At 46.7% G+C, this 15,607-nt stretch overlaps 1 protein-coding gene across 1 annotated transcript in view; it reads right to left on the bottom strand.

The window, feature by feature from the left end:
- Positions 1 to 2,457: 2,457 nt before the first annotated feature.
- LOC133280930 (S-adenosyl-L-methionine-dependent tRNA 4-demethylwyosine synthase TYW1-like) overlaps positions 2,458 to 15,607 on the bottom strand; it is a 331,505-nt gene continuing 318,355 nt past the window's right edge. The window contains exons 7-9 of the mRNA XM_061475986.1: positions 11,087 to 11,139; positions 7,059 to 7,168; positions 2,458 to 2,613 (exon numbers count right to left, since the gene is read on the bottom strand). Coding sequence (XP_061331970.1) covers positions 11,128 to 11,139 — 12 coding nt within the window. The 3' untranslated portion in view covers positions 2,458 to 2,613; positions 7,059 to 7,168; positions 11,087 to 11,127. The remainder of the gene's footprint in view (positions 2,614 to 7,058; positions 7,169 to 11,086; positions 11,140 to 15,607) is intronic.

Here is a 15,607-nt window from a genome sequence, read left to right as displayed (position 1 = left end):
CAGCTGCTTTCTACTGCCGGACACACTGAACTCACCTGGCCTGCAGCTGCCATCACTCAAGTACTTTTTGGAAGGGAAATCAAAGCTGCTTAGAAAATGAAACCAAACACAATTCCCCAGCATGTTCTCCTTCCACTTCCAAGGCTCTTATCTTGTATAAATCCCGCACTCCAGTCTTTCTGGTCACAGAACGCCAGTGAGCACAGCATCTGTGAGCCCAACAGCAGAACCTTCTAAAAAGATTAAACCTCCTCTGAGAGTGTGAAGAGCCTGGGTAGAGTCTAATCCCTTCTGTAAACTCCAAGGGTATAAAGGAGAAGCAGCACCACTGCAGACCATTGGCAAACAGATAACGATGGACATTAAAAGGAACAACCTAAAACAACCTCCCTTGTCACAGACAAATCTGATCAAGCCAGTGAATGTAACACACCTCCACCCTTCATGGCATCTTCCGTGGAATGATGCATCCTAATTGTACCACGTATCTCTTCAGCTCTCCACGCTTTCAGGACATTTTGCAAGCGTTATTTGGGAAGTCTCTTAATGAACAGGCTGCTGTCCCAGCTTCATTTAGCTCTTTAGACAAGAAGAAATTAGAAACTATTGTTCAGCTGCCAACAGTGACACCTAAAAATACACCACCCTCTGCCCTCCCCAGAGGTGAGAAAGGGACAAGAAATTGTCCAGAATGAGACCAAGCATCCAGGAAAAGCCACTTAACATGGACACTCAAACAACCTCTCTGAACACATTCTGCCTGTATTTAGAAGCATGAAATAGCCCAGAACAAACGCAACATTTTAGGTTTTAATAAATAAAACCAACTGTTTTGCAAAGAAGCTTGTCTGGCCTTGCAGCCCAAAGCCACAACCTCAAAAATGATCAAGTGTTCTAGGAGTGAGTGGATTGAAGTATTCAGTTTCAAAGTACATGGCCAAAACACTCTTTTCTTTTCTTTCCATGGCCAAACGTTCATTCTGTGCTGACTGTGTTGCTGCGCAGCAGAGACCATGTTCTGGACTGATTGCATTCAAATGCTTTTCATGTGTGAAAGTGAGCAGTGAAAGCAATGATGGAGCCACCGATGCAATGGTGATTGTGTACTGAACAGGACCAGCACCAGCTTTCCCTGCTGGCCCTTCTGCTGTGGGAGCAGATGCCAAACGTTCGTGGTATACTCACTGTGCCAAAACACTCTTTTCTTTCCTTAATGCTGCATTTGCCCAATCAAAAGGGGCTCCAGGGAAAATGGAGCGAGTGTTTTCAAAACATGAGCTGAGAAAAGTCACCTCTTCTCCGAGGATCTCGATCCTCAGGACAGGCAAGAGCCAGACTCACTGTTGTACTGGAGAAAATTAAGGAATTGGAAGAGATCCCAGGGAGGGATTTCTGCCCCACGTTGCTCCAAAATGGAACGGTCCACAGGGTTCTGTTATGGCTCAAACTGGAGTGACGCTGACCTTGTGCATGTTCTGCCATAGGGGAACGAGGAGAAAGGGCACAAACTGATGCTCCTGGAACACAGCTACGTTTCATACTCAGCAGGAAATACTGTTGCATAGTACTAGGATGGATTTTCCAGCGTTCCTCCTACTTTATCGGTTGTCATTTCCAATCTAGCTGAGATCAAATTCACTGCATTACCACATCTGAACTCGGGTAGTGATTTCCGACTGAGTAGCACAGCACAACTCAAGAGCAATAAATTGCTCTCAGGCCTCCAGCCATGAGGGGGATTCCCCAGCCAGTCAGGAGACAGCCTGGGTCAAGGAGATAAAGAACAGAAACAGAGAAAGAGGACTCAAGCCAGTAACTGCTCAATACATGCTCATGTGCTATAAAACCTCCTGTGTGTGCCTGGAGACAGATGAAGCTGCACTCATAGAATCACAGAATCACAGACTGGTTTGGGTTGGAAGGGACCTTAAAGCTCATCCACTTCCAACCCCCTGCCATGGGTAGGGACATTTTCCACTAAAAGACCAGGTTGCTTCAAGCCCCGTCCAAACTGTCTTCTGCAGTTAGAACAAAGATCAGACTGCAAGAGAAGCTCACAAATGAAAAAGGCAATTTACAAGCCGAGACTCCTGCTCTGGCTCTCAGAAACACTTGCACTAGTTATCATCCATGTCCCCAAGCCCAATACGCAGCTCACTCGCTCTTCTTCCGCTGTACGTCCAGGAGGTACTATATTATATCCTCTTCCTTTTCAGAGGTAACCCCACTTTAAGAGATACAGAAAGGAAAAATCAAACTGGTAGAAAAAGGGATGAGAAAGAGCATGGGGAGACAAAGGTTAAAATCAAATAGATGCGATACTGAGTGGGCTTTTTCACTGTCAGCACAGAGCTGATTGATGAGCAATAAGTGGAATTAAAACACAAGTCTGCACTCAAATGTTTTAGTAGGGAGGTATTTTGTCCATCTCTTACCTAATCTCATCTGGGAACGGTGCATTTGTAACCAGGAAGGTAGAGATGCTGTGCTGGTGCAGGAGCCTCACAAACCGGTTGATCTCCGGGTACATGATGGGCTCTCCCACCAGTGACAGTGCGCACTGCTTTGCGGTCATTGCTTCCTCAAAGCGAGCTGCTTGTAATCCTGAGACGCCTGCAAATAGAGGGAAAAACAGGGTTCTGTTATGGCTCGAACTGGAGAAAAACAGGCTTAAATCAACTACCACCCCCACCCAAACCATGCATCTGTATCGAAAATAAACCCTGGCACAAGGAAGACAGAGCAAAACCAGCTGGAGCCCTCCTCAAGGGGAAGGGACAGCAGGGCACAGCCAGTGTCCATCAACCCACAGCACAGAGTATGCCCAGATACACGGAGCTTGGGATTTTGTGTGTCCTGTGAACTACTGCAAGTAATCTTCTAGTAATGTTTGAGTCAAGCTTTCCATTGCTATCACCTCAGTGAAGCTGCCTGGACGCTGAGACGGAAACACGGGAGAAAGTTTAATGCCACTTGACATAAGTGTCTTGAAAAGGAAAAGCAGGGTATGCCTGCTTCTGCTGCTGACCCACATGGTCCCAACAGCCCCAGAGGGAACAGCTCCCCAAGAAGCTGGGCACACTCCCCACACAAAGCACCAACAACCAGGTCCAAATCCATACTGGTGTCGTGGTTTAAACCCAGTCAGGTAATTCGTTCACTCACTTCCCCCCCCCCTTTCTTGCCCTCCCCCTGCTCTCGGAGGGATGGAGAGGAAAATTGAAAAGAATGCAACTCCCACGGGTTGAGATAAGAACAGTTTAGTAACTAAGGTATAACACAAATCACTACTGCTTCCACCAATTATAATAATGATAAAGGAAATAACAAGAGAATACAACACCTCACCACCAGCCGACCGATAACTCGCCCCCCCCAGCCCGACCAAGCTCCGACCGATACCTCCTCCAACCCTGCAGTCTCCCAGACCTTCCGGCTAACTCCCAGTTACCTCCTGAGCATGACGTGCTGTGGTATGGAATACCTCTTTGGTCAGTTTGGGTCAGGTGTCCTGTCTCTGCTTCCTCCTGGCTTCCCCTCCTCCCTGGCAGAGCATGAGGCTCACAAAGTCCTTGGCCAAACCAAAACATCCTATCAGCTCTGTTCCCGAGCTGAAAGTCAAAACATTGCACTGCACCAGCTACCAAGAAGGAGAAACATGACTGCTACTGCTGAACCCAGGACAACTGGCAACCACATGAAATGCAACTCCACAGAGGATGTATTCAAGAAGAAAACCCACCACGTGACACCATCCTGAACAGCAAGAGACGTTCCAAGAACAAAAAGAGGAAAACACCAGGAGCTCAACTGCAGCATCCATGTGAAAGTGCTGTCTGCAGGCTTAACCAACCTGAGCCACGTGTTGCGCCCATCAGAGGGCAGGGAAGAGGCAAATGCTCCTCCTGGAGTCCTCAGTACAGGAAAGACATGAACCTGCTGGAGAAGCTCCAGAAGAGAGCTCCCAAAATTATCAGAGGGCTGGAGCAGCTCTGCTCTGGAGACAGGCTGAGAGAGTTGGGCTTGTTCAACCTGGGGAAGGCTCCAGAGAGACCTTATTGCAGCCTTTCAGTTCTTAAAAGGGGCCTATAAGAAAGATGGGGAGAGACACTTTAGCAGGGCCTGCTGCGATAGGATGAGGGGTGATGAGTTTAAACTAAACAGGGAGATTCAGGCTGGATGCGAGGAAGAAATTTTGTACAATGAGGGTGGTAAAACCCTGGCACGGGTTGCCCAGAGAGGCGCTGGATGCTCCATCCCTGGAGACATTCAAGGCCAGGCGGGATGTGGTTCTGCCAGCCTGATCTAGTTGAAGATGCCCCTGCTCATTGCAGGGGGATTGGACAAGATGAGTTTTGAAGGTCCCTTCAAACCCAAACCATTTTGTGATCCTATACCAGACCACGTGTTCAGATATGAAATCAGCTGCCTACAAATAAGCTTTTGTTCTAAATATGTCCCTGCATGTTTCTTTGACATGCCTCAATGTATTCAGATAATATCAGAGGGTTTAGATGGGAGATTGGTCTGTTTTAAAGAAACCAAAGCCTTGAGTTTCAAACCAGGTCCTCAGCTCACCTTGTGTTGCCTAGAAGCTGGAGCTCAGGCAGTACAGAAAACTATAGGCTATGCTCCAAAGCCCAGATAAAAAGAAGTGTTGGTGGATATTGCTTCAGCCTCACATAGAAAAACTGGTCTGTGATAAGAGCAGAACTTGGTGCATGATAAAGCAGCCACACTCAGCCCTGAAGAAGTGACAGGACTAATGGTTAATGCTGCACAAACCTGACAGTACTAAATGAGACCTTCATTTGAAAGGAAAGCAGCATCTCAACCACACACTGAGATTAAAGGATAACTTTCCTTTTCCTAAAGCTACTTGAAGGTGGCTTTGAATTTAATTAATTTCTCTCCCTCAGCACCCTGCCACTGGACAATGACAATCACCCTGTGCCAGCTTTAGAAGCAGACAGAAAGTAATTCCAACAACATGTAAAGTTTGAGTCACTTTCTCAGAGCAGTTGACATCAAATGTAGCATAGGGGACATACACTGCGGAGAGGGCAGAGGTTTTGTAGGAATCATTTGACTACACAAATCACAAGATAGACAGGGATAAACTAAAAAAGGATTAGTGTGTATTCCAGGGAGTGTGTGAACTCCCCTGCACTTCGGGCTGCCATACCACTACAGCTGTCAACCTCTGCTCCTGCAGATGAGCGTCCTCCTGTCTTCAGTCAATGCACTTCAGCAAAGTCAGAGCCTGGGCAGATTTTGGAGGGCATGAAGCAGGCCCAAGGCAGTGCAGGAACTTGGAGCCATAGGAACATGAGTACCATCTACAAGAGGCCATGGTGTACAGCTTTCAGCTGCTGCTCAAGCTCAGTTCTCAGCAGAGCATGCAGCCATGCCTCCTTTGATCAGCACAGCTCCTCTGAAGAGCTGATCCCAGCTGCTCTCCTACTGGTGTGCTTTCATTTGGGGGAAAAAAGCAGCATCTGGCACATCTGCCTAGAGAGGCTGGTTGGTGACTTCGGGTACCAGCCATCACAAGTGACTGGGGAGACAAGGAACTGGTTTTACCCACTCTTACACCAACACACACAGGTAGCCTTAGGATTTCCTAGTTCAGGTCATGCATTTTTGTTTGGGTTTTCACTTTTCCCAAGTGGAACCAGGGCTGTATTATCAGACACTGCCCATCTCGTAACTTTTAATTACATTTCCATTCTGTGTGTGCCCTTCACAAGGGAACAGAGATTTACCAGCCACTACCTACAAAATGCATTCAACAAATAAACTGCTTCCCACTCTTCCACCTTAGCTCCCTATCAGCAAGATGTCTCCCCAGCCATTAGCCTAAAAGAATGATGTGATGTTAACCACCACCTTCAAAAACAGTGCACGCTTTGGCAACAATAAAGATAGCAACAATAAAGATGGCAACAAGAAAGATGGCAACAAGAAAGATGGCAACAAGAAAGATGGCAACTCTAAAAGCATGCACAGAAGTTCTTAACAGGACATAAGGCTACTCTCTAGGATATCCTACAGGACACATGGTCCCCAAGACTTCTATTCCTTCAAAGAAGATCTCAATTTTACTGCACTGCGTGGAATTAATCTTGGAATCCCAGACTGATTTGGTTAAAGCTCATTCAGTTCCAACCCCCTGCCACAGGCAGAGACACCTTCCACCAGAGGAGATTGCTCCAAGCCCCATCCAACCTGGCCTTGAACACTGCCAGGGATGGGACAGCCACAGCTTCTCTGGGCACCCTGTGCCAGCGCCTCAGCACCCTCACAGGGAAGAATTTGTGCCTAATCACTAATCTCAATCTACAAGAAATAACAAACTCACAAAGAGTTCCTATGGGAAGCAAAGTGCAGGACTTGGTGCTGTGTAACTGCTGCTTCGGTCACAAACAGATCTCCTCAATAATTCCTGAAAATAAAAGTGCTCATCCATTAATGAGAAAAACACAATCCCCAAGTTTCAGAGCGAACACAAAGCTCTCAGTGGATTAAGCTTGGGCAGTGTATTTCCTATCAGGTTACAGGGTGATTCCTTTTGCCTTCTGCCTGCCCACACTTTTCCATAAGAATCCACATTCCTCAGCACCCAGGCTAGCCTCAAGCACTGTGGAAGCCTCTGTGCACTCCAAATAAAATGATATGACAATTACCACGACCCACAAGAAGCAACTCCACACTAATCCCTTAAGGCAGCAGTAGACACCCAATGGCTGACTCATGTTCTAATGTCAAAACCAAGGCAGAACACCTCAGAAAACAAGGTGTGCCACAACAGTTTCTTCTCACCTCTTTCTCCTATGACGAATCTCATGCCTCCTTCCCAGCAATTCATAGAATTATAGAATTATTTAGGTTAGAAAAGCTCATCAATCCCAACCATCAATTCCACACTGCCAAGACCACCACTAAACCACACCCCTGAGTGTCACCTTTTTAAATGCCTCCAGGGATTTGCTTCGAAGATGCTGATGCTGCTTATCTTCCAAAAGCATCACTCACAGGGAAGAAATGGGAAAAGTTACCTTTGAACTGCTTGATCATATTCTGATGGTTCTCAATAGCCTCCTGCAAGATCATTTCAGGTTGGTCCATCTTCCATTGCCACTCTGTGCCCACTGGATTTGTATGATGTCTGAAGGAAAAGACAGACAGAGTTATGCACTGCCATTTGTAACACACATGGGAAGGACCCATCTGACACCTTAGGGACTTAGACACAGTTTAATAATATTAAAGGCAACAAGAAATTCTCAGTAATACCCTGCTTCTGACACAGCTTTCATATGTCGTCTCTGAACACCTAGGCTCTGGTTCCCCCAGAAGGAAGAATGGACCTCACAGTTTATATGAAACTTGATATACCTATCTTGAATCACAGGTAAAAGGTCTTTAAGCCAAAACGATGCTCTACAGCAAGAAAGACCTCTGCAAAGAAAGAAGAGGTTCTACCTCCATTTGAGACCACAGCTATACATATCACTAGAAAAGAAAGGTCCTAAGGCATTGAGCTGAGATGTTAAGCAGTTCTTCCCTGTGAGGCACTGGCACAGGGTGCCCAGAGAAGCTGTGGCTGCCCCATCCCTGGCAGTCTTCAAGGCCAGGCTGGAAGGGCTTGGAGCAATCTCCTCTAGCGGAAGGTGTCTCTGCCTGTGGCAGGGCGTTGGAACTGGACGAGCTTTAAGGTTCCTTCCAAGACAAACTATCTATGGGTTTACAATTTATGCCAAGCCTAAGGTGTACATAAAGCAAGCCTTGGGATGTGTCTCAAACTGAGCCTTAAGTCTTCCAACTCAACAGAGGTCCGAGAAGAGCAAACAGCTGCAGTCCATATGGAAGAAAAACAATTGCAGCCCGTTTCACAGGAGGTAAATAAATGAGAATATTTTTCAGCTCAGTCCCCTGCAAAGCTGTTTCACTCATACAGGTTGTTGCCATTAGTTAAAGAAGCATTCCAGCTTTCATTATCATTAGGGCTACTGTTTCCACATTTCCTCTTAAAAGTGACCAATGACAGTTAGGGGATGATGAGGCAGAGGCACCTGGAAGGTATCATGCATGGAGATTTATCCCAGCTACTCCACTGTTCAATTGACACTTGTCTGACTTCCTTGGTTCAGCCCCATACTCCAGACACAGGCTGCTGCTGCTGCCAAGTAATACCGAGTGGGTCATTTTGAGGGGAACAGTGTTAAATGGCCTGCAGTGCAACATCAGGAGCAAAATTCCTTGCTCTGACAACGTTATTGCTTTCTATTTGCTGTTTATGATGTACCTGCTGTGGAGGGACAGAGGGACAAAATGCATGGCAATCCTCTCCCTACCAGTCCAGTCACCACTGCAGAATTAAATGCACCACTGCTAGCTGATACATGAAAAAAAAGGAAGACAAAAGACACAAGCAGTACGTTTTCCTTCCCAGCCATTAAATTGCTCTGAAGAAAAGCAGCAAAAGTTGCACATTAAACTTGCTATTTGCTGTGTTTGTTCAAACCAGGATACGATCAAAGCCCATCAAAAGCCCCAATTAACATTTCAGAATACAAACTTCACAGGATGACCAGTGTCTAACGCTTACACCTAACACTAACATGGGACACAGCTTCTCCAAAACTGTCTCCAAAATTCTAGCAGTCCTTCTGCACTAATGCTGCCATTTCAATACCCTCATGAAGTATTTCCATTGTTAAAACTTGAGGACTATGAAACAGAAAAAGTGGGGTTCAGGAGGAATTTGCCTGGGATTGCATGCACACTCATTCTTTGGGATGGAATGGGTATTTCTGGCAACCAGGTCCCTGGGGAAGGCGTGAATACCAGAGGAAGCACAAGCCCCATCGTATGAGTTAGCTGGCAAGACAAAAGAGCTCAGAGAATAACCTCCACGTCCTCCCACTCAGCGCACTTTCACGTCACTGAGTTTGGTTTTGCTGAGTGTCTCTCACCAACCCCATCCTGCGCTCTCCCAGCCTGGCAAAACCCTTCCTTGGCAGCCCAGTGAGTGAGCACCGCTGGAGCTGCTCGCCGCTCCCATCCAGGCAGAGCTCATTGCCTTTAGAGAACTAACAAAGCCATTCCCCTAAGAAGAGGGGTCACTTTACTGACTAGAATGGAAAGTCATCTAGGAGAGACTGCTTTAGGAAGGCAACAGTTACCAAGTCATCACTTTTCACTCGCTGAGACTGCAGCTGAATTGGTGGGGATGAAGGTACCTGAAGTAAGAAAAACGGTCCAATTTCAAACCAAAGATACTCATGTTGCTTTGCACCTTGGTGGCTTTGCACAAGATGGGCCAGCCCATGCTCTCTAGAGCACCAGGAGCCACATGGAATCTCAGACAATGATCTCCAGAGGGAACCAAACCTCTACCAAGTGGGAATTGCAGAGCAGTACACGGAGAGGTGTGTGTCTCCTGCATCCCCAATTCCTCCTTCACTGGTTCTCAGCCAGTCTGACAGAGGACACAGCTCTAGGGAAGGTAGCACCTCCTCAGCCTCCCAGATGTGGAGCCCAGCCACCCAGCTCACATCTGACCATCCCACACCCATCCTCCTCGGCCTCGGAGCATCGACTAACAGCAGAGAAAGACACAAACAAATTCCAAGAACATTAAGCTGAGTGCAGAGCTTTAAATCTGCTCCCCCAGCACATCTGCAGTTTTCAGTCACTAAAAACCTGGGTGTCCAAAGTCACCTGGGACACACAGTGCAAGCAAGAGCACGTCGCAGAGCAGCTCAGAATGATGACAGATGCACCCTGGGGGAAGAAGTCCATAGCACACAGATCATGGAATCACGGACTGCTTTGGGTTGAAAGGGACCTTAAAGCTCATCCAGTTCCAAGCCCCTGCCAAAATGTGACAATGGTACCTTTCAATCTACCTTCCTCCACCTGAGGAGTCCTGGTGATCCAAAGGGAAGTCTTCACTGAGCAGTGGGGAAAGAACACGCAGGTGACCCCTGACAGATGCACAGCCTTGCTATGCAGTTGGAAAATTAAACAAAATGGGAAATGCTGCTTATTCCACCCATTCCTCAAACAACAGAGACTTCAGGAGATTCACAGATTCGAGGAGACCAAGGTCAGGTTGGACAGGGCTTGGAGGAACCTGCTCTAGTGGAAGGTGTCCCTGCCCATAGCGGGGAGTTGCAGCTGGATGAGCCTTAAGGTCCCTTCCAACCCAAACCACTCTACGATTCTATGAGATTCTGGATTTCGTCAAACAGGCAAATCAACACTCACCCTAAAATTTGCAGCTTTTAGGCTGTTTCCCAGCATATGACAGAACACAATCTTTTTAATCTGAGCTACCACTATGAAACTCAAAACTAATGCTTCCAGCCCCGCTCCTGCTTTCACCCCATACAAACCCCAAACAAACCTCCTGAAGATACTCACATATTGGTGTGAATCTGAGTCAAAGCCACTGCCTGTAACCAATGTCAGTGTCTAGAGCACTTGACATTCAATTCCTGCTTTAGCTCCTCACGCCCTGGGGATGCAGCCCAGCACACAGGAGGGTTCTGGGCTCAAGCACACACTGAAGCCAGGTCATGGGGAGCTTCTCGTCACCCAAATCCCCAAGTCCTTCTCCTCAGGGCTGCTCCATCCCATCCCCACTAGACTGTGGTCACAGTCCCACAACAACAGGTTCAAATGCCCTCGTGTGCCCATTCCAGGGGAATGACAGACTGCAGCATCTTTGTTTCAGGGACCTCACAGTGGTGATGAAACCTTCCCACTTCTGTGTGGTGTTCTGCTCCTGCTGTGTACCTCAGGAGGCAGGAGTTACTTTAGCAGACAGCAGAATAACAGGAAAAAAACAACAGAAAATTATATCCCCAGCTCTTGGCCACAGCCACATGCTCACTCTTCGCAGCAGGATTTTAATAGCTTGAAATGTAAAACTACAGCTTGGAAGATGAAATTTGGTTTCATTAATGTAATACTGCTTTTTTTAAACAATATTTCATTTGGAAATCGTACTACCTGAGTAAGTGTCTACTTTTTTAATTTCAATTTAGAAAGTGAAAGAAGAAAAGAGAGCATTTACCTTTGTCCATCGGCAGAGCTTCACCCCAGAATGGCTCCCAATCAGCTTGTAACCTGGAAACCAACAAAACAATAATCAAACTATTGATTGGAACCTGCAATAACTCAAACACAAAACATGCCAATTGGTACACCAAATTATTCAGCATCGCAGTCTCAGCACCGCTCTTTCCCATTGGCCCAAGGTGATGCTACCCAGTGCCCACTCACAGTATTTTCCATTTCCTTCTGGGAGCACAGGGGAGCAAAGGCCATGGCTGCCCAAAGGGCTTCAGACAACTTGGAACACTTTCTCCTCACCGCATATTTAGTTATATTGCTCTGTCTTGCTTGAATCAACAGAGGGTGGCCAGAAGACTTCTCCATGTGACAGGAAGGCAGACTAACAGGTCTAGCCTCTTAGCGGAACGTGGAACACCTCCCTGACCCCAGGGGGTTAGGATATGGGAAGGACCAGGACAGGGAACCAGAAGCGTCTCCCCCCATCCCTAAGCCATCATCCCAGAACAGACTGTTCCCCAGAACCACAGAGACCTAATTCCCACTGCTTCTTGGTAGGTCTGACCAGCCTGGAGGACATCTGATTCAGCAGGGAGGGCAGAAGCAATGAACCACAATGCAGGGCTCAGCTTGAACCCAGACTTCACAGGTTCACCAGTTCCACCTCCACTGCCCTTGAAGGAGCTGCAGAGAGGGAGCCGTTGCGTTATGCCCAGAGGAAAGCTGATTTCGCATCACTTCCCTGCTCCTCAACCAAGATCAATACAATTTCATTTCAACTTATTAGCCCAGGAAGATTAATTCCACAGCATTTGTTAAGCACTAAGCACTATTACTACCCAAACTGCTTGAGTTGGGCTCTTTTTCTCTTTGAAAAACGTGCCTAGGGACCAATATGTCTGAAGGATTAAAAGTCACTTCAAAAACCAGCATAAAAATAAGAGGGATTTGAGCAGCCTGACTGTGTCATCTGAAGGATTAAAAGTCACTTCAAAAACCAGCATAAAAATAAGAGGGATCTGAGCAGCCTGACTGTGTCATTCCCACTGCAGCACTTACACGTCGATGGCCTGGCTGTCCCCAAACCAGCACATCTCAACTGACAGCTTTAGGCTGACATTTATATTAACGCTTTCAAGAGAAAAATCGACTTCTAGGTATCAAGTCTCCTTCCTGCCAAGCAGCATGAAATTAACAGGGGAAAAAAGCCTTCTGCTCACCAGAACTGCCCATCATCTCCTACAGCAAGTAGCACAGTGAGCCTGCTCATATGTCACCATGTGTCTCTTGCATGGTGAGGTCCCAGGGGAGCGTGACTGCGCCCCAAAGTCCCCCACAGCTCCGAGGACACTAAGCCATGAACTACAGTGAGAGCTGCACCAGCTCAAAATTAAACTGTGTGAAGATGAAGATGTCTGCATGGCTGAGGACACTCCTGTCTCCTCACACTGGTTCTATCCTTGCAGGGGTTAGGACAGAGGCAATTTTAGCCTGACCAGTCCCCCGAAGCAACTCTCCAGGAGACTGTATGGACAGCACAGGGGGAGTGGCTGCAGGAGCAAGCAGTGGGGCTCCCCTGTTACATGGCAAAGGGGCCAACTGCCCCATTAAGCAGGGCTTTGGGGACATCAGTGTCAGGCTGCTCCTATGTCCTGAGATCCTTCTCCCCATCCAGCTCCGTGGGAATAGACAATATTCCAGCCTTTTCCTCCCTAAATGAATAAAGCCCTATACAGCATGGAAGAAAGAACTACTGCAAGCCAAAACCAGCCTTAGTATTCCATATGGCCCATCATTCAGTCCTCTCCTGGAGAAAGACATCAGCACTTCTAATAGGGAATTTATAGTCTCAAAAGCCAAATGCGACACTGGGGACACCTTTATCTATGACTGCATGAGACCCAGAAGACCCTGTGGCAACTTCTGACCGACACTACACTTGGAGGGACAGCCAAACACACAACTGCATTTGGCTGCATCACATCATCTCTCCCACCCGCAGTCTGTCCTACTTATTCCTTCAGCATATCTTTGCAAACAGGCTTGTCCAGCAAGGTCTAATCTCAGCTGAGACCTCCCTGTGCACCTCAAGTTTGTGTCCTCGCAGGATTTCTTGACAAGAAAACTTTGCCAAATGTGAAAAGGATGCTGCATTCCTGCTCCCTCTACTACAGCTGCCCAAAGCAGGCTCCTTGCTGATGGCAACCAGCACAGCCCCAGCCTTATTTGTTCACTTTTCAGAATCAGCAACAGCATTCATGTAAGATCATTCTCTCACAGATCTCTTGTCAGTAGAAGTAAGACGACTGCTTTAAAATGGGGTTTAGGTTAAAATTAAATTGGAAACAGGACATGCTCACCCAGATCTGCTACCCAGTTGTATGACGGAAGAGATGAAGCAGCTAAACTGAGCAAGGTGTCAAGCTCTTTAGTTACTTAAATCAACTTCCACCATGTGGAGAGCCCACAGCTTCCTCTGAAGGCCAAGAAAATTGGACCTATTCAATATCAAAACAGAGTCTTACAAACTTCAGCCAGCTTTAGTGACGAGAAGGGGTTTACTCATTTTGCTTGCTGCTGCCAGGAGTCTCAGCTATGGTTACAAGAAGAAACAGCACATACTTGCAGAACTTCAAAACCACTATGCAAAGCCGTTGAACTTGGGCCTTCACCATGGAGGTAACTGACAGAAAGGGTGGTGACCCTGCTAAGCCACCACAGTCAGCACTGGCCACCCCATGCGTCTTCAGACTTGGAAGTTAGATAAATTAAATCAATCAGAACAGTTGTTACACATCTGCTCTAAGGGAGCAGAGTCTCTCCAGCTCTGCAGAGCCTCTTTCTTCAAGCAGTTGCTTTACGGCTGGCTTGCAACACAGGCAGCCAGGGCAGTCTGGGCTCAAAGAAAGTACAAAGGTTGAAGTGAGATCAAGCAGTGCTAAGTTCCAAACCAAACATGTGAGGACGCGTGTCCAAGAATCAGTCTGAGGGCCTTCTCAGTTCTGTTTCCCCACTGCAGCTTCTGCTGAACAACCCTTGCGAAAGCTCAGGCCAGCTCATCTCTTCCACCACCTTTGCCACAACTTCACCGGGGCTCTGCCAAGGGAAATGATGGGGAAAAAAAAAAAATCAAACCTTACCAATGGTCCAGAACTCTGAACCTGCCAGGACTCCCCATGAACACGTTCACTTCTCTGCTCTTAAGGCATTACTCATAAGCAATCACTCTGAGTATTTGGATACAACACCCTCCAAACAATACAGACTGTTGTCTCCATGGGACTCTGCTCACCGTCCTGATGCACCTTCAGATATTAAGGCTGAACAAACACAATCCACTTATTGTTTCTAAAGCCCAATATTCAAAGGAATACTTAAATTATAAGCAGGCTGACAGTAATCAGCTCAAGTCCTGACTAAAGTCTTATCTAAGTCTGCATATTAGTTGATCCTGCTCTAGATGATAAACTCTGAATGACTTAGAAGTCTGCCAAGCTTCACCAAAGTTGTCATTTTATTTACTACAAGAAGACATGAATTAAGATTTTGGGTGAAGGGAGTGTTATCATGCAGTAACACTAAGCTGATAAACATTTGGTGATTGCTGGCCCTGACAATCCAACTGGACTTTAATAAGCCATGGGCAGATTTTGAACTGAAGAGACTGCCAGCACCACAGATGCTGACTGCTCCCTGGTATGGGGCAAAACATTTCTGTGACCATTGAAACTGCATCGCAGCATTTCAACTCTGTATTGGAAATAACAGTCCCTAAATACCAGTCCTTTAAAAGTCCTTTCACTGAAATTCAAAGAATTCATTGAGGGACCCTGTAGTACTCTCAGCCACAGAGGTAGGATACTGCCAACTACATACCCGTGTCGTGTTCCAGGCTATCCAAGGTACTCTGGTTTTGATCGCTTACCAGTACCATACCCATAGCATGTCCTTCTAAGCTCCTGAATACGTATGAATTTTGTGCATATGCGAGCTATTATGCTATTTTAGTTTTTCAAGCGGAACAGATAAGTCAAATTTCTACAAGTACAACTTGGGAACTGCTTTTGAGGACTGCTGACTATTTGATTGTGGCAAAATGTCCAGAAAGAAACCCAGAGACACTTTCCAGTTCAGATCTCTACATCACCAAAAGCTGCTTTACAGGCAAGCCTTTGAAAGCACAGAGCAAAAGATTTAATTATAAAAGAAGGAAGTAGAGGAGTGGTTAAAAAAAAATCCTCAAAGAGTACAAGAAAAGAGACTTACCCATCCTCCTCTAAGAGTGCAGTCACCATTAGCCTGGTGAAAGCCAGTCTGGTGTCACATTGTCTTCACAAACTCAAATGACTTTCAGAAGGCTTTTCCTCCAAGTAACACAGAGCTGGCAAATCAGTGTGGTTCTATCAAGCCATCGCCTTAAATAAAAGCTGCCTTGTTTGAAGCACTGATTATTTGTGGAAGCTGAAACTCGGTGCAGAAAGGGGAACTTCACACTAGGAGACTTTACAGGCAAAAAAAGATC

This window comes from Pezoporus flaviventris, unplaced genomic scaffold (assembly GCF_033815535.1).
Source record: "Pezoporus flaviventris isolate CSIRO_AGI_PZ_B2104156 unplaced genomic scaffold, CSIRO_AGI_Pfla_v1 ptg000093l, whole genome shotgun sequence".
In the NCBI taxonomy this organism is placed as follows: Eukaryota; Metazoa; Chordata; class Aves; order Psittaciformes; family Psittacidae; genus Pezoporus; species Pezoporus flaviventris.
This window is presented reverse-complemented; position numbering and strand designations above follow the sequence as displayed.